This window comes from Zootermopsis nevadensis, unplaced genomic scaffold (genome assembly GCF_977971745.1).
Source record: "Zootermopsis nevadensis isolate Lab colony 2312 unplaced genomic scaffold, Znev_1.0 Znev_ptg000018l, whole genome shotgun sequence".
NCBI classification, from domain to species: domain Eukaryota; kingdom Metazoa; phylum Arthropoda; class Insecta; order Blattodea; family Termopsidae; genus Zootermopsis; species Zootermopsis nevadensis.
The window spans coordinates 50,022-70,196 of record NW_028259150.1 but is presented as its reverse complement, the minus strand read 5'-3'; the positions used below and the strand labels follow the sequence as shown (position 1 = coordinate 70,196).

The window sequence follows — 20,175 nt, the reverse complement described above, 5'->3', positions numbered from 1 at the left end:
GCGCTCACCTCTGCTTCGACCCAACCGGCCTACGTAATCGATGTTCCCTCTCGGGATCTCTAGTTTCATCGTTTCCTTGAGGAACTTGCATACCGTATCCAGCGTGTCGAAGTAGCCCTCCTCTCTTTTCTCCACCAACCCGAATATAAGGATATTGTTCTTCCGATTCCCTTCTTCCAGCTGCCTAGTTTTATCGTCCATCCTCTGCTGCCGTTCCTCCCACTCTTTCACTACCCGGGTTATCTTCTTGTAATCCCTGATCACTTCATTTATTGACGCGCTTAGCGTCTCCAATTTCGGTCCTAAGTCCTTCGTCCCATTCCTCAAGTCACCTATTTCCTGGTTGTGCTTCTCCAAAAGCTCCTTGATAGCTTTCGTCTCCCAAGCTTGGCTTTTAACATGGGATAATATCTGGTCGATCTTGTCCTGTTCGGTTGGCGGCCCCGGGTTTAGTTCCACTCCTCCAATCACCAGAAGAGTCGCTACTACCAGACCCAGGAACCACGTCTGTTGCCCTGCCAACTCAACTTTCCGGCTCCCTTCTGCGTGAATCCTCGCTTTCCTGGCTGCAAAAGCGCCAACTCTGGCCCTGTAACTTTCTAAGGTGACACCCATTGTTCCTTGAGCTGTAGAAACACGTCCGCTCGCCTCCGTAGCTAATGTAAGACTCCAGCAGCGTTGAGAAAAATTCACAATCGCACTTATCGAGAATCGAACTCCATCTTCTAGTTACATGAGCCGAGCGGGTGATAGTGTTGGCCCGCTTGCCTTTTGTAGTGTCCAAAGGCCAGCCAGCCCTTCAGTAGAATACTGCTGTAGACGAGGTTAACTGCTGTCTTTAGACTACGTGTTCTAACCAAAGCTGGATTCCATTGTTTAAAAGCGGCGGCCGTTCTGGAATAAACAGTAAAACTACCCCAGCGAAGCGGAAGAAATAGTTATCTGGCCAGAATATAAAAACCACTAGAGTGTACATATCTACCCTAAGCAGTCTGGTATTACGGAAAGACGAAGGGCCGGTAACAGTTCTTAAAGTGAATCGGCTGTCATGTAATAAGTCGTCTTCCCATTCTCACTGTCTTCAGCGTGTCACCTTCGAGGTCCGAACGCCATGTGGACACGGATTCCTCAGCTGGAGCTACAGAGCACGCACGGCACAAGATTGTGGTGATGGGCGCAGCCAAAGTCGGCAAGTCGTCGCTCATATCCCAGTTTCTCTACGGCACATTCTCGCCCAAATACAAACGCACTATCGAGGAAATGCATCACGGAGACTTCAGCGTGGCCGGTGTCACCCTCACCTTGGACATCTTGGATACTTCTGGCGCGTACGAATTTCCGGCTATGAGGGCCCTCTCCATATCTTCGGCTGACGCTTTCATCTTGGTTTATGATGTAAATGATGTCTCAACATTCGAGGAAGTGAGGTCTCTGCGGGACCAGATCCACGAGACGAAAGGCGGGACAGCAGTTCCCATCGTCGTTGTAGGAAATAAGATTGATCTTGAGGATGAACACAGAGAGGTATGTTATGGCGTTTATATTTTTCCATCTAATTGCAATGAGAAGGCAAAGATACAAACCCTTATCTCCTCAAAATATTCTAATTTGCCATTATGTTGAATGATTTTAATGGATCTTTGAAAACTGTTGTAATTTAGACAGATCTCTTAATAATGTTTAGCTCCGATCAGCTTCAAATGTCTGCAAGTCTGTATACTCTTGCATTCGTAATAATACGATAGCTTATTTGGAAGTAATTTTTCATTGTTAAAATAAGTGTGGAATTTTCAATTTTTATCCATACACGACACTTATTGTCATTTCACAAAACAGACTACATTTTTAAGTTAAATATATGTCAGTAATCAGTAAGCAAGCCAAGCGATATTATTACAAAAGTAAATATTTTATACAATGTAAGGACACTAAATATATTGAATAAGAGCATAGACGTATTTCATAAGCTTCTTGCATTACATTTATTTGTAAGAAAAATAAATCTTAATTCATTACACAATGTACAAATCTAAAATGTCTTTATTGAAGAGAAGTTCGAATTCGAATACCTTATGCAAAAAAATAAATTTAAGAATGATTTTAACGGAATCACATTTCAGATGATCTGGAATAAGAAAGTTCCTAAATTACACACACACATACACAGGGTGATTCAGAAATATGTTTACAAACTTCGTATGCGTGTTCTGGGATCAAAAATAAGAAAAAATCTTCCTTTGAACTTCTGGCAGCAAATGCTTCTTTTTTAAATTATAGCCAAAAATAATTTTCAATGTAGGCCTTTATTGCCAAGTATAAGGACAGGGAAGTTTCTTTATAAAAGAAGCTCAAAGGTTGGTCCTCCATTCTCCACACATGCACGAGCACAACGTACACAAGAGTGACGGATTCGGTCGTACACACCAGGGTGTCCTCGAATTATCTGGCATGCATTCTGCACACGTTCTCATAGGTCGTCTTCATTGTTTATGGGTGTTGCATAAACGACGGACTTAAAGTGCCCCACAGATAAAAGTCCAATGGAGTCAGGTCCGGTGACCTCGGTGGCCATGCTACTGGGCCACCGCGTCCAATCCATCGCTGAGGGTACTGTTCATTGAGATCATCTCTGACGCGATGGGAGAAGTGTACTGGGGCTCTGTCGTGCATTAAAGCACATTTGTCTTCTTATATTTAGTGGTACAACTTCAAGGAGACGTGGCAGTTGTCTTCTTAAGAATCGCCGATATGAAGGTCCTCTTAGACGCGATGGAAGCATGTGTGGACCAATAAGCATGTCGCCTGCAATTTCTGCCCAAACGTTAATTGAAAATCTTTGCTGGAAGCTGGGTTCTCTTTGACATATTTTTGGCTACCATTTCGAAAATGAAACATTTGCGACCTCATGTTCACAGGAACATTTTTTCTTATTTTTGATCCTGGAACACGCACACGAAGTTTGTAAACATACATATATATAAAGTCCAACATATTTTTTCGTCAAGGAATTCAGACTCTATGAAACATTAATCGGCCAGACATTCAAAATAAATGCATCAATAAATAGGCCGTTTAATTTCTTCGAAGAAATGTCTTACTGATTTTGTTTAGTATTCATTGTTTTTATTGTTATGTAAGGTACTCAGTTTGTTACTGTTGTGTGCATTTAATATAGTATGTTTTATTTAACAACATACTATTAATAACTATGATGTGAAAATCCGTATTGAGCTCTGGAAAACGGGCAGTGTGATGACGTTAATAAAGAAAAATTCAAAAAACAGGAAATTAATTTCGATTTGAAGAAGGGGAACGAAGTTGTGAATTTCGAAGATTGCCAGCTGTTACTAAGAAAGCGGAATATATAATAATATAAAATTAAACAACATTAAGTGTCAACAAGTGAACAATAATCTGTGAACATTTATTAGTACTGTACTGTACATTTAACAAAATCGAACGCTCAAAATTGCAGTTTAAATCCTTAATTTTCTTTGACACGTTCTCTTCTTACGTAGTTGCGAAAGTAAAAGTAATTTATGTAATAAATTTGATTTATAAATTAAGTTTAAATATAATAGGGGAATAATTCCATGGAACCTATTTTTATTTGTTTGTATTTCATTAACGACACGATTAGTACAACAGATTAGTCTGCATAACGTCGGATGAGAGGAAGATTAATGAATAATGAATTGGAAAGAACTTTAAACGAAGCGGTTACTGCCTATTTAAGGCGTTATCCAGACATTTGTCTGCAAACCTCTGAGGAAATTCACAAAAACCCAGTCAGGTTAGCCGGTATATCGGGCAGGTATTTGAACCCAGGGCCACCATGAGGCTACTTTTGGTCTCATGAAATTAAGATGTAGAAAATTCACATAAAAAGTCATAAAATAATAACAATAATATTCTTATTATATTCACTGCAGTAGTTTTTACTAATTCCTAATTGTAAATTCTGATAATAGAAAAAAGAATAATAAGTGTTTTCGTGCTTTTCTGAAAATGAAGAAATCTGGAATTACTCCATTTTACACTCACTGATTAATGTGTATTTCAGATCGCTCCTTATCGCAAGTTGCCTAAAATTAAAACGTTAGAATTAAAGAAACTGTTTTATAACTGGATTATGCAAATTTAAAATAACACTGTAACTAACTTTATTCTTCACAAGTAGATTTGAAATTATTTATTTTTAATTTAAGTTAAATTATTCGGTTTCATTATAACACCTTTATATGGCTGTGATATCAATTCTACACAGATAAAATTGTCCCTGAGGAAAGGCAGCAAAGTGAAAAGGCTTCGCACATTCTAGAAATCGACGGTTTGCGGAGTTAAGTGGCCAGCTTCACGGATCGACGAATTATTCCCGGGGAAATGGACACGATCCCCAGTAGACAAAGGGTTGCGTGCATCCAGGGGTAGGTCTGGATATGGTTGCACAAAACACTCCTGCCAGAAATCTAAATTAACAAACTTTCCTACTGATAGTTTAATGCCCGGTAAAATATCAGTGGAACAACTAGGAAGATAACGAAGGGAAGAAATGATCCGATTTCACAGATTCACAGATGTCATTACAACTTTAAACAGGTACATCATGGACATTTTTCACAGCTGTATGCTGGCCTTCGTCACCTTCCAGATGCAGCAGACAACTTCAAAAGGGCACATTCCATCAAACAACCAATTTTGCCATGACATGTCCAAACATTTTAACTTTACATTACAAACAGGCCTACCACATTTAAAACGTTAGTAGTATAAATTGATTGATCTATTATATATATTCATTTATATATTTAGTTTCGTTTGTTTGTTTTTTGTATATGCGTGTATTATCAGTGTTTGTCTGTCATTAGCTCTTCGATGTTGCCAAACACTTTAATAAATGAATTGAATCAAACATAAATATTGTATTATAAACGATATTCATGTTTATATTCACATATTTCTGGGCCAGAAATGTCACTTCTCCTTGAATAAACATGTTAACATTAATATTTTAGTAATATTTGAAATCAAAATATTTCATAACAACTTCATTGACTCTGTGCACCTAAATGTGTAATTCCATTCAAGTTGTCGTTATATAGCAAAATATTAAAAAGACGAAATAGAGTAACATGATGCCAGAAAGTTCTCGGTATCACACGTGCATGCCGCTATAAACCTAAAGAGACTTAATAACAACACGAACACCTCAGTCAACACTTTTAACAACCATTAACCTCCTGTATACGAAGAAGAAATCCTAACCACTCGGCGATTACTTTCGGTAGGATACAGTCTCCGCAGATGAATTCCGCTTTTGTCACTTGTTTAGATGGAATGAGATTTCCCCAAACTTGCGAAAAGTCTCTCGCCTGGTTTGTCCTTTTAGAAATGAAACACAATTTCTAGTTCAACATGGAAACTGTCTTCACTCCCAAGCCTTTGCTTTAAAACATATTTAGTAACGCCCAAAAGTTTCTAAGCAAGTAACACTAAGCAAGGTAATCGTGATACGTTAACATAGATGGCACAGCCTTATATCGCCAGTAAAACATTTCCGTGTTTCAGGTTGACTTGGAGACGACGGAATCTGTTGTAACAGTTGACTGGGAGAACGGTTTCGTGGAAGCGTCGGCCAAGGAGAACACGAACGTGTCACAGGTTTTCAAAGAATTGTTGGCGCAAGCCAAAGTGAAGTACAACCTGAGCCCAGCGCTGCGCAAGAGACGCAGACAATCCCTTCCCCGGCACTCGATATCCGAAGGGTCGGCCTCGACATCTGCCAACTCCTCGGTCATCCCTTCGCCCGCACAGCTGCAGCATCTGCAGCAGATACAGCAGCGCCAGGGTGGCGGCAAGAGGAACTCCTGTATTCTCTCATAAAGTTAACTAGCGGTCTGATGGCTATCTGTTGTTTGTCGTGTTATCCTAAGACTTTAGACTTCGATTTTTATAAGTATGGGCACTGAAGGAAGAACCAAAAGTTCTAAAGAATCCGAAGTATGCATTACCCACAAAAGGAAAGCTAAATGTTACATTTCTTCTAATAAATCTAAGTGAATGATAAATAATATCATACATAAAAATCATCAGTTTCTTTAATTTTGTAGTTGAAATATCATTCGACTTTCATCTATGGACGTACTACAACCCCATCCAATTTAGACCGCAAACTTTCATAGTCATATTTCATTGCCTCTTTATATACTACAATGTAATCTTTAGTTGCGTGTTTTATGTGAAGGGATTGGAAGAAATCCTGCAGCCATTAAATACTGCATTCGTCTGCTCCAGTTCCATTTCCATCGCGTTCATTTGACCATCCCGCCGGACTTATACCGTCTACAGAAGTTAAATAGCGCAAGTGCAACAAATGTTACTTTATGGATTTGAGGTTTTCACGGCGGTGAGTTCGAAAATGGCTGTCTTCTGGGTTCTTGCGTCGTGTGGTCTGGTAGAAGTTTACCGACGTTTCAGAGGTCCTTGCTGCCTCCATCATCAGGGCGAATCGCGATTCTCCCTGATGATGAAGGCAACGTCAGTAAAAGTATACCAGACTACACGGTGCAAGAACCCAGAAGACAACCATCTTCAGATGTTACTTTTATCCTAATGTCGAGCACCGTAGCCACTGCGGTTGCAAACACGCGCCACTAATTAATAAACATACAAGAAAATATCCTACACGTATATTTATTAATATGACGCGAACAAGAATACAATCTTTAAAATTATGTTCAATATTGATTTCTTCTGAAAGTACTTCAAACTGCATTTCTGAATTTCGATTTTCTATTTTTTTTATTCAAAAGGGTGAAAACAAATTTGATAGATTCTATATTTTATGTAAGATTTGAGGTTTTCACAGCGGTGAGTCAGAAGATCGCTGTCTTCTGAGTTGTTGCGCCGTGTAGTCTGGTAGATGTCCACCAACGTTTCAGAGGTCATGCTGCCTCCTTCATCAGGGCGATGATTCATCGCCCTGATGACATCTGCCACACTACACGGTGCAACAACCCAGAAGACGGCATTCTTCTATACTTTATTGTGTACATCGTAATTGAAAGGAAAGTACTCTAGTTTTGTTCGGTTTGTCTTTTCTACCTCTGTCTGAAACTTCAGTGAATTTTCCCACCTGGATTTTTTTAATTATTGATATATATCATTTTATTGGAATTTTAATTATAGACCTATCCAGTTCTTAAATGGCCGAACAGTAATTTACGCTTTTGGTTTTTAATAGGACTTCACGTTCTTCCGAGTTTGACATTGCCCGTCGTCAATAAATTTCATCTCAAATCCGTTCCTTTCGGAGTTAAATTTTTGTGCAATTAGTTTCTAAACTCTTAATGTCCTTTAATAAGCGGGCCATTAGTGGTTATGATAATACATCAAAATTGTCAATAAGAAATAAATTATGAAATATATTAACAACTTGCCAATATAAAATTTGTGTGATAAGTAAGCAATGAAATGAAATAATTGTCTCGGTTTTTCGTAAAAAGTTGAAACTAGTTTGTTACTTATATTCAAGCTAAAAATGAAAACATAATATTTTCTGGAACGTCGAAGTTTTATTTTCTTGTCACGATAAGAATTAATAATATGGTTAAGCTATGAGGAAATTATGATAAAATATGGTACTTACATAGTCGTTTGGAATATCGAAGTTTCGTCTCCCAGATATAAATGCTGAATTAATTGCGCTATTGCGTATCTCAGTTTGTTTACTTCAATATATTACTAATGATGATCTTTAACGCGAATCGAAACAAACGTAGGAGTTGGTACACGGAACGCAGGTTGTCGCTTATACGAAGAAACGCCATATTTAATATGAACGACGAAACGGGAATGCTCCTGAAACTCAGGATCATGCACTAAAAACGAAGAATATTAAGTGATCCAGGGTTAGTGATTTTAGGCGTATGTGTCTGAATTCAAATTAAACAGAACTTGACATATAGAAAGGGATTCAAATTAGGTTTAACATTTAAAAAATGTGATATAATTAGATATCGAACTGCACAAGCTTTGATATTTATACAAAAATAATTGTGATTCACGATTATTATTGTCTGGATCACTCAGTACAAATAATAATTTCAAATTAATTAATGCGCTGTTTGTAATATTTAAAAATTTAAGACAATCAACATTTTCCAGTATTTAAACTATTAAATTTTAATAGTTACAATTTTATTCCTCCTTCATTGTGAACCCCGCAGTCAGGTATTTAAAAATATTCTGTCATAAAATCCCACAGCAAACAATTCAACAAATTTGGCCACGTCTGAATTGGTAATTTTCAATCAATAATAAAACGGACTGATGTGAGAAACGATGCATTTTCTTCTTTGGTTTCCAAGGCAAAAAAGAAAATTTGTGTGACACTGCAAATGATCGATTTACTTTAAAATAGAATTATAACAAAACTGCTTCGTCCGAGGAATCAAATTGTCCCTACCATCGATCCGTTTTCCACAACACAGCCAGCGCCTTGGTTGCTGTATTCTACAATAAACTGAAGAACAGTGCTGTGATTTTGAATTTCGACTTCTCCGTAGGACGGAATTTTCGTGTTTCGTTTTTAATAAATTTTAGACCATATGTGAAGGTATGAGGATTTAAATACCTTGTTTTGATATACCTTGTCAATGTCAATAGCCAGGATGACAATAAATTTTAAAACATTTCAGTACAGGTGTGGATCAAAACAACCTACTAGCAAGTCAGAGGAAGAGTACGAGATTAAACTTTACAAAACGCATGACAGTGCCGGGTTCTGTACCGAGGTACTGAAGACAGAAATTGTTTCTGAGGCCTAAAAACTGCAGAATGAAGTATTTCCTTTGTGCAGGACACAGGTTCTGTTGTTCACTTAATCTATCAACATCAGCAATAATTTTACAAAAAAAGCACAATACTATGATAAGAACGAAACATGAACGCCCACGCCCGCATAGTAGTATGTGGGCGTGGACTATCAACTGGAACTGTATCGCTTCTGCTCCATAATACAACCCGGAATATAAACGAATTTTGCTTCAGGCCGCTTCGATGGTATCGTCATGTGTTTCTGTTTTGGCTTCCTCCCTTTGGACTACAAGTCTACAGTCTGGCAACTGTTTGCTGTTCTACACGATAAATTAATAATGTTTTTACTGCATACTAAGCATATTATTTGCAAATCCACTCATTTGATAGAATACTTTATGAGACAGTATTCAGATACAAAGTTCAATAACATTAAACACAACATATCTCTATAGCATTTTGTGTATAAATTGTTTTTAAACTTGCAACTACATTACATAGTTTTAATTAATGGTGGCGTTATTTCTACACAAATGACCATTTATGATGAACGTGTATGAAAACTTATTTTCATTACTTATAGATGGGTTCAAAGGTACTTAAAGATGACTGAAACATGTAAACCGTACTTTATACTTGTTATTACTAACTTTGTATTGCTGTTTCTCTGGACATGGTCCTTCGTTCAGTAAATTAAAAACGAAGTAACTACGTCTCGGGAGCTGGTTCTGCCCCCGTCCTCAGGTGAAAATACCTGTTCAGTCGGTTCCGATGAAAGGGGCTATTCGCAATCCGTGGGACTGAAACAACATCCAGTTTCACCTCAAGACAGGAATAGAACCAGCTCCCGAAACGTAGTAGCTTCGTTTTTTTAATATAGTGAACGATGTATCAAGCAAAGAGGAGCAATGCAGGATATAAAACATCATCGTTAGAACCCTTTAGAGATATATATTAATAACACCAGTAAATAATTATTTGATGTCAAAAAGAGCATGAAATGTGTTAGTGTCTGCGTATTAACGGATCAAAGTTAGATAATTTCTGATGAATTAATAGCACAACTTTAGTCACATGATAAAATAACGCCCTATATTGATTAACATTGATGATAAATACCAGATGATTCCTTCAGGTAGACGAATACTTTTTAGCATCGTTAACAAACATAAGTAATCAATTGCATTATCCATCATATCCGCTAAAACTTAATATTACACGACAGTTTCTCCGGATTACATGTGGGGCAAACAAATCGAAAATGTACCAAGGTTAGTGAATCATAACGTTTAGCGTTTGATTTTACATTACGAGAAAAAATGGTCCTGTTTCCTGGTTACTGCTAGCAGGAGAAAGACGCTTTGTCCAGATTTTCCGCATTTATGTTTATGGACACATCTCTTTCCTGTCGCACGCTGCAAATTATGATAACTAAGTTGCATTTCCGCACCGTCTAAAAACATAAAAAATCTAAACTCTATGAATTCTATTGAACATTACGAACAGTACGAAGATTATAAATGCCTTGTTTGTTAAACTGACAGCAGCATACGTACAATAAAGGAGAACTTAGAACTGAAACTCATATGAGAACTATATGTTTCTGTGCATTTAAATTAAAAATGAATTTAAATTTAATGAGGCTGATACCCTATCATCATCTCGCCGTTTATGGTACAAACTTTTGGAAGATTTCAATCCGATACACTAACATTTGCATTGGACGGCGAGTCAACCATGTTAGCACACAACTACCATCTAGTGAGTGGGCTAGAAATTATTTCCACCTTACGTTTTCAATAATCTAGTACGTGATGTTGATCACTCGTCTAATCCCACCCTTTCTAATTCATTCTGTCCTAATTGATGATGTATGTAGAATGCCACGGCTATAGTAGGGTGTTGCATGTGTTTGAAACGAGTATGTTTTATGCCCTACACGCCAATTAAAACCACTGTTCACAGTACGGATTCAAATACGTTTCCTGCACAATTCGTTATTTTTTTAAAAAAATAAATATCTTACGCAAAAGAGTTCTGTTTTGAGCACAAGTTACCAGACCGTAGCTCTCACTACAATTGGTAAGTCTGACACTGAGTACTTACGAGCCCGAGGCCTGTAATATATAGAGGTTTGTAGTAAACCAATTGCCCAGGGACCCCTAGCTGGGGAGAGGGGATTTAGTCTTCCTGTACCATTTATTCCGCTATAAGTTGAGAAAGTAAGCTGGTGTCTGCTCTAACTCTTTAGAGGTTAGCAGTAATGCTGCCCTCTCTCTCTTTCTCCCCCCCGGCAACTACGCTCCAGCCATGCCATCCGTCTCTCTTTTTCATGTTTCAAAGAGTTGTGGGTAACTTTCAAACAGCTTGAATACGAAGTTAACGGTTTGTGACGATCGTGCTCTAAAAATGTCCTTTTAGACTTTGTCCATTGTCTGAATTACAGAATTATAAAAATAAATTGCTAGGAAGCTGAATTATGCTTCCATCTTCAAGTAAAAGGGGGAAGGGTAGACGACAGAAAGCCTGTCTGTTGGTCTTCTGATTCAGCTAGCCTGAGAGGGTGAACTTTTACACAGCATAGATGCGACTCACCACGTTCCAGGAAATTGTGAACATCCATCGCTACACCCAAAATTAAAAGCTGAACTTAAACCCCGCGTCTTGTATTGGCGAAACAAAACCATTTAACGAGAGGCCACAGAAAGACTTTGCACAGGCCGATCGGAAAGTCACGCAATCCATTCCTGACGCCTGTTTTATCTGTTAAAAAATAAACAACAATTAAATCAGAAAAAGCAGTGTTACAGACGTCCACATCGATTTAGATGCATGCATTTACTCTTTTTCTCACGTATGATGAACCCAGCGAAGAGGTCATTTGTCACAGAAATGAAGTACTGTCGATTTTTTTGGCACAGGAGAATATGAAAATTCATCCCGAAACTCATTTTGGCAGTTAAGTAAGGATGAAATGCCAGGCGGTGTTCGATAACAAACAGTCGTTGCGCTTGTGAAAAAGACATCCTTGCATTTCGAGTGTTGAAAGCCAACAGACGGACTGGCTCCAGCAGGTTAAAACATGACAGGAGCTGCGTGGATTCTCGCATAGTCAACGATATTGTGTGTTTATTAACCCAGTTCAATTTTTTTCAATTTCAACATATTAGTAATTTAGGAGACCTCATACCTGGGAAATATCTCGTTAGGAATATCTGACATGGCCGGCAAGACGCTGATTAATTTAACAAGACCTAATTTCTCTCTTTTTGTGCTATATTTTTGTGTATATTATGCAAAGAATATTCTGACTTTCTGAGTTTCTCCCATCCTAAAATGACTGTATCCTAATAGAATGAAACTACAGAGATGGTGTTCACAACCTTGAATATTTTTAATAAAATTACTGTTCCTTGTACGGAAAAAAACTCGGCAAAAGTATGCAGCACACCAATTGAGTGGTATTTCCACTACATGTATTGTCTACGGCAGAAAGAATACGTCTTATGTGACAGATTTGTAAACAAATTTCCTGATAGCACGCATTGTCCAGTTGCCAGTTTGACTCAAAATATATTTGCTTGTAAAACTGTATCGTATGTAACTCTATAGCCCACGCAAGAAAAGCAAAATTAATACCACAAGGAGGCAATGATTTATTCCCCAAAAGGATTATTAGTCAGATAGGGGAGCGAAATGCGGTAATTTAATAAGTTTCTTGATTCTTAAATTCTAACTTTTACACTATCCACAGTAAACGTAAATTATATACTTAATAATTTTCAACAATTTTCTTCTACATTCTGCTGTTTCTTAATTAGCAATTAAATAGATTTGTGACTAATTATACTTTGCATTTTGTTATTTATTAATTAAACACTATCCTTAAATCCCCCCCTTTTAGAAATTTGACTCGTCTCAAAGTGCAATTCTCTCGCCGGCTACATTTCAAAAGGCGATGGTTGTTCGGGAGTTAATGCTTTAAAAGACGCTCCGGTCTCTTCCGTGTATTGTTCTACTGACTAATTAAATCAATGTCCTATAGCACGTCAGAGGAGCTCCTGGGATAGCTGGTGAAGTGCTTTTATTGGAGTAAATTCTGGCTACGGAAGAGTAAATTATATCGTATTTAAATCGGAAAAGTTCTCTCATTCCTACTAATGAGACAGAATAATTCTAATGGGCCTATTATATAAAGTGACTTGAATTAAAGTATGGAAAGGAAGCATTCATTAATAATTATTTTAAAACATTTATTTAGAGTCTTAAAATATTTAATCTTTAACATTTAATAGTAAATTTTCGTTCCGATAAATAATACAAAGAAAGGATTTATTTTGATGTCAAGAAACTGTATTTTTTTCAATTTTATTACCTATGTTTTTATAGCAGGCAAGAGAATCTTTGCTGAATAAAATTTAAGGTACTTAACACACATTCAAGGTTACCAAATCTCTGCTTTGATATGTATCTATTAACTAGTTAACATTCTCTTAGGGGCTGCTGGAAATATGATATTTCCCTTGAAATGCATACTTACATAATAAATTTCATGTGACTTGAGTGTCATAGTTTAATCTACATAGAAAACCACAAATAAGTATAATAAAACTCATCCTCAAGCATAACTTTTTTTGTCATTCATATTTTAGGAAGCAGTGAAATATCTAATTTATTCCTAAATCTCTATTTAATTTAGTTGTTTATTTATAACATATATACAGTAGATTCCGATTAATTGGGCCTACCGTTAATCGGGGCAGCCGTTTATTTGGGACAAATTTTAAAGAACAACCCTTTCTAACTCTTTACGTGGAACTTCGCTTAATTTGGGCAGCCGCTTAATTGGGCCAAAGTTTTCTAGTCCCGATGTTTCCCAATTAACCGGAATCAAATGTATTTCGAAATATACCCCATATTTGTAACAGTTTTTGTACTCCGTAGTTTAACATACTTGTTGTGTACAAATGCAATACTTCCCATTTATAAGACATGTAGAAAACAATAAAGAAAAACTAGCAATTAAATTTACCATCAAGCTTTAGTTATTATGTACTGCTTATGTTGATTAAGGTATGCTTGAAGAAATATAGACTAAAAATTGTATCATTCAATGTCGCTATAAGGATAACAATAATTCTGTTTTCAATAAAATCCTTGTACAAGGGCCTAGAAAACGGACAGAACTGAAAATTGAATAAAAATATATGTAACAAATGGAGACAAATACAAACAATCAACTGAAATTTAAGTTTTATAGTCTATTTTTCTGCCTTCAACAAAGTTAGTGACCTGAGAAGTCTATAGAATAAAGTTAGCACAGCTTTTCTCTTTAAATTTCAATTCGGTTAGCCTGTTTCCACTCTAGAATCCACACAACTATCTCTGTTATACAAAAATTAACTTCCTGTAGAAGCCGTAACCAAATTATATGCTTTAAGGCCACGGATGGACTTGAACCCCTTTATCGCGTAGCTCGAATTTAACAGCACAGCTTTGCTAACTTTGCTGCATTGCGAATTCTGAGTTATTTTCACTCACCTGGGTTCCGCTATTTGTGTTGCAACGACACAATTTTGCTGTGACCTTGAAGCATGAAATTCCTTGACGGTCGCAAAAAGGGGCAATTCATAATTAAGGGTATGAGAGCAACAGTGAGATAATCCACATTTTCTTCAAACTTAGAAAAATTGGTTTGAAGGTAAAATGGATTAGATCTCCTGCTTTTAAAATAGAGGACCTTAGTAAGACCACATTTTTTCCCCTAGATTTTCCAGCTTTGAGATTTCGCCCACTGTTGCGACCAGGTCTCCAGTCATCATTTTTCGACAACGTTAAACCCCCTTAATGACATGCGCCGATGTTGTCGGCGTGTCGTACTCATGGGGAGATTTTCAGAACCGACGAAGTAGACTGGGTCTCTTTATATATTTTATTCTTGTGGTCGGTGAATGGCATTGCTTAGCACGTGACTTGAAGATGACTGTGCCTCAGAAAGGCAAGAATAACTGATTTCAGTGTTAGTAGAGGGCAGAAGGACAATATTGTTTAACTACACCGTCTATTTTAGAAAAAAATAATGTTTTATACAATTTAATAATGTTATTTTTGCATAAGAATAAGCATAAGTCTTAATAACGATAATAAACTAAACATTTCAGTGCTTCTTGCCTGTGTCGAGAAGGAAGATGTCGAATGTGGCTAAAAGCTGTTTCCCCAAACTCAACTTTAAACCAAGCTCCAAGCCTAGTCTCAGTTAAGCATAAAGTTATGTGCCGTGAAGTGAATAAAACTAACACTGTAGTTAAATGTAAGTTTCAAATTAATTAACAATGAGACTTGCAAAAACGTGCGTATAATATTCACCATACCTGTCTGTCTATCCGCATCGCACGTAACATATTGAGAACACTCATTTTTATAGTGGGGCGATTTGCTGCAATTTGTCAACATGTTAGTGTTTCAGTTAAAATCGGCCAGCAATAACAGCAACTTTACATAAAGACCTAAATGCGGGCGGCAGTGGTCTTAAAACCGCGTATAAGCAGGCCTGTCCTCGAAATCCCAACCCCGAGACGCGTCAGACACACCGATCACATAAAGGTCACTGGTCTCAAGCAACAGTGGCGCCATTCATAAAGGTTAAAGGTCATTTTGATGAAAAAATATAATCTCTCCTATTTGCGCTAATTATGACAGAGGATTCACGAACTGGAAAAAAAACAACCAGCCAAAACGCTAGAGTATTTACGTTAAACGTACATTCCCTAACTATACAAAATCATGCATACTAACGAAACTGTTTACACATTAAATAACACTTTGTGCCAAACGCGTTTCGACCTCAAGATGTCATCATCAGTGGTAAAACATTAATTCATTAGTCTGTTTATTAAAATCATACAATTCATGAAACGATGGTTTGTTATAAATCACTGTAAAAGGTCGCACTTTATATAACCACACTTCATGTAATACCACACTGATGATGACCTCTTGAGGTCGAAACGCTTTTGGCACAAAGTGTTATTTAATATGTAAACAGTTTTGTTTGTATGCATAATTTTATATAACAATACACTGCACGATATGCTATGTTTCCTAACTAGTTCTCTTCGCTACCATGTCCATAAAAAATCCAGGGTCTAGAAAGACCCCTAGCGAAAGGGAGCTTCGGAATCTTTCTGAGGAGACGAAACTTACCCAAGTGTCAAGCTGACCAGTCACATCCACTTAGTTCCCAAATTGTGAGTGTGAGGAGCTATAACTCCACTCAGCCATACGGTTTTATGGTGTTTACACATGGGGACAAATTCATCTTTATCTTCCACGTTATATCCGGAATATAATAAATTTAAAACAGATGCCTCATTGGGGGGTACACACTACAGGCTACAGCTGGCTGTTTCTAAACTTATTTAGTTATGATTTGTCAGTAAATAAGTTGTACGGCTTCAAAGAAGATGATGACTGAAAGATAAGTCCGAAGTAATCAGCACATGTATTTGCTATGGGGGACGAACGAGGTACACGAGAAATCTCATGTAGCCCAGCAGGTCTCTCCGACAAGAATAAAAGCATATGTGAACACAAACACACACATACAGCGAAGTTGATGTTATATTTCCTGAGTCTCAAAGCAGTTCGCCCAAGGGAACTGTAAGTCCCATCTGGTACAAAGTCCAAACACAAGGAGAAAAGGACAAGACATTTTCTCACAGCTCCCACTAAGCCAATTTTCCCAAGAGCTTTAACAGGCGGTCAAATCCCAAGAGGGAGGTAGAGCAGTGTCACGTGTAATTGATTTAAAGAAGTGAACAGATCCAATGTTCAGAAAAAATTTTCATAAAGACATTTATAAATTATTGGTTACAGAAACATTTAAATATCTGTAGATGTCTATGTGTTCTAAGATGTAATAATCTTTTTACGAAACTGGTTGCATATATGCACACTAAAATATTCTCGAGCGATTAGCCGCTTCTAAGATGAGTTAAGAAACCTAGATAGGCCTGTAGACAGATAAACAATAACCTGATAATTTCATATTCAGTATGATTTGGAATAACGAAAATCTTTATCGCCATTTCTTTTCAACGTCCACTTTGAATACGACACTAAAAATCAGAACCAGTTATAAAGAAATACGAGCAGACTGCATTATGGAAATATTTCTACCATTCACTACAGAATATTTTATCCTCTGAACCGTTATCTAAAACTAAAGTTTCAAATAAACTCACAAAATTCTAATTTTACCTGCTGTGTCTCACGAAAACAAAAGTACTTCAGAACAAGGGGCTCAAGGTAAATATTTGAACCTAGCATAAACAAAAAATATCAAGAAGATGGCCGCCTTCTGGGTTGTTGCGCCATGGAGTCTGGTAGAACTTTATCAACGTTTCAGAGGTCATTGGTGCCTCCTTCATCAGGGCGATCCTCAAATTCTACTTTAAAAATATCAAAATGGATACAATTAGATTATGAGGAATTTCACATGTATACACCACACTAATAAGTGATAGAAGAAATAATAGCAAATTAGAAGTAAGACGAGATGGACGGTGCATATGACACGTAAAGAGAAGATAAGAAAAGCATAAGAGATTTCAGTCGATAAAGCTACTTGGTAAACCTAGGATTGGAACTGAGGATACTGTTACATCGAATTTTTAAGATACACTGCTCGAGGATAACTGGATTCAACTGATACAGGGCAAGGTTCAGTGCAAGGTTCTTGTGAACACGGTCATGAACCTTCGGTTTCTATAGAAGACGGTAGCTAGCAATTCAAGGACAAATCTACACCATGGAGTTTATTATTAAGAATAAAGTATATTAAAGTTCTGTTATTCTAATAAGTGACCAACAATGAAATATTATCACATTAATAACAATCATTACAATGATAATACCCAAAGTCAGAACTACTGGTTAACATTCCGTCTTTATATTCGGCAGGTCCTGGACTAAAATGCCGCTGAAGACCGAATATCCTGTCCGAGATTTTCTTGATTTTCTTAAGATCCTCTAGGAAAACGCATAATTGGTACAAAAACACCGATTCCTTCACATTCTTTACAATTAGTTATTTATTGATCATGTTATCATTCGATCACAGCTACTGAAAGAATCGTTAAATAAACCACGTAAATAATTCAATTCTTATTATCAGTTCGCTGCATGAACAGTCAGACAGCCAATTACAGATGCAGCACAAGAACAAAATAAAAAATACAATAAAATAGCATTACTCTTATTATTTACAATAGTATAACGAAAGACACAACGGAAACTAGTGAGCAAATAAATAAATAAATAAAACGTACTGCAGTGAGACCAAATATGTCAGTATATTTGCAATTGCAATTCGATTAAATTAAATTCAGGTCAGTTAAAAAAGACGAAGGGAAAAGAAACAAAGCAAATAAAAATAAAATACTGAATCAGGACAATTTATGTCACATGGATGATAAAACAGTTCCAAAGACACGAGTCAATGTTGTGAACAGAAGATGAAAAGGAAAGAATTGTTTTTTAATTTATATTATCTCGAATTAATGCCTAACAAACAGAGAATACAACAGTTGTTATAAAATGTGTCGGAGAGAAATAATGTTTGTATTAAATATATATAGAGACAACATTAATAGCTGATGAGTATCTTGCAGAACAATTTTTAATTGAGCATAGAAACGTCCCTAAGAAACCAATTAGGGACTTAAAGACCAACAACAGCTTCCAAAAGGGAATTATAGTATTTAAGACCGAAGTAAACTTGTATAAGAAAGGAAGGTGATACCCTCTAATATGTAATGTACGGTATAATAATAACAATACAATTAATATATTACCGCTCTTCCATATAACTTTAATTAATATCCATGTTCGCCTTAATTTAGACTTCACCTATTCAAAACTCTTTAACGACTTTCTGTGTCATTAGACATATAGAAACTCTGTAGTTGCAATGGCGCCAGAAATAATCGATCTAGTAATTCAAATTTCTTTGTTTGTTTGACAGCATCAAAGAAGAAAACACTAACAAATATATAAAAAAATAGATCCGAAGGCTCCTTTCGGAGCTCCTCGGGGGGGGGGGGGGTGTTGGTCAAGTTTTTAAAACGCAACAAACCCCCCCCCCCCCCGAGAGAGGGGTTGGTCAAGTGTTTAAAAAGCAACCAAACCCCGACATTTGGGGGGTTAGTGTAGTGTCTTATTCAAGTGTTTAACCCTTGCATGAGCAGTGTGACTTGGATGAATATTATTATTAGTATCAGATTATCTTGTTGGTGTTGGTAACATCTTCTTTCACTTTTCTTCATTTCTTAAATAGTTTTATGTCGCTGTTCGGAGACGATGTGCTGCTTCTGGAGCAGTGATAATGCGACTGGCTTGGTACTAAGCGTTATTTGTTTACTCGGCATTGTTGTGGTGTACACGGCATTGTTGTCCACAACAATGCCGAGTAAACAAATATATGTTGACATTGTTGATGACGTCATTTTTTGAAGACAACAACTAATCACAAATTTTTATAGTAGATAAAAGAAACGAAAGCAAAACTAAAATCATATGATCAATCTAAACACATTTTCGCGTCGAGAAAGTCTCCTCAAACGAGAAAAAAAAATCATTTTCAAATATCGAGATAAAATTACATTTTCTCGCAGTCGGTAGGACTCGAACCTACGCTCCCAGAGGGAATCTGATTTCTAGTCAGACGCCTTAACCACTCGGCCACGACTGCTTGGTATTATAGAGGGGTAACTACTTAGAGATAATCTCATACAAACATATTACTTTCCTGTTGCCAGATAATATATTGCTTGGAACACAATCGCTTTCTTTTCGACCCGTCCCATTCAGGTAGCTACTGAATCTCTGCAGTTAGTCAAGATTCCTCATAGAAACTAACAGCGTCATAAAGCATATTGCTTAATGATCCCAGTTCTTCAAAGTGAGTGGTACCACGGTATTCTTGGAATTATATTTTATGACTGTCAATGACAGCCTGTATGAGAAGCCGTTATTTTATATACCACAATTAAAAAAACCTGTTGATTTCAGTTTAATGAGCTTAGGCATTACACTGACCACATAAAGACAAGGGGAAACAAAATGCTACTCATTTAAAGCAAAGTAGGCGTTCGACTGAATCGATACGAATAGTAAGAATAGATGGGCTACTAGATCGATTAGAAGTTACTTTATCCTAAGATTGAATCGCGTATTCCGCCAACTTCTGTATTCCTCTACTTACGTCGATCTACTAGATCGGATTTTTGTGAAACTATTCTTTAAGTTGTAATTTATATTACTTTTAAAAAATATAGTTTCGAGTTTTATTGCATTTTA

General features: G+C 36.8%; 1 protein-coding gene and 1 non-coding gene across 3 annotated transcripts in view; one reads left to right on the top strand and one right to left on the bottom strand.

The window, feature by feature from the left end:
* LOC110827470 (ras-related protein Rap-2a) overlaps nt 1-14,068 on the top strand; it is a 153,887-nt gene extending 139,819 nt beyond the window's left edge. For both annotated transcript variants that reach the window (XM_022059184.2, XM_022059185.2), the window contains 2 exons: nt 1,086-1,524; nt 5,569-14,068. In XM_022059184.2, coding sequence (XP_021914876.1) covers nt 1,086-1,524; nt 5,569-5,883 — 754 coding nt within the window. In that variant the 3' untranslated portion in view covers nt 5,884-14,068. The remainder of the gene's footprint in view (nt 1-1,085; nt 1,525-5,568) is intronic.
* A 5,417-nt stretch (nt 14,069-19,485) lies between these two features.
* On the bottom strand, nt 19,486-19,567 carry TRNAS-AGA (transfer RNA serine (anticodon AGA)). The gene has a single exon. It is a non-coding gene; the product is annotated as a tRNA-Ser (tRNA).
* Nucleotides 19,568-20,175: the final 608 nt, after the last annotated feature.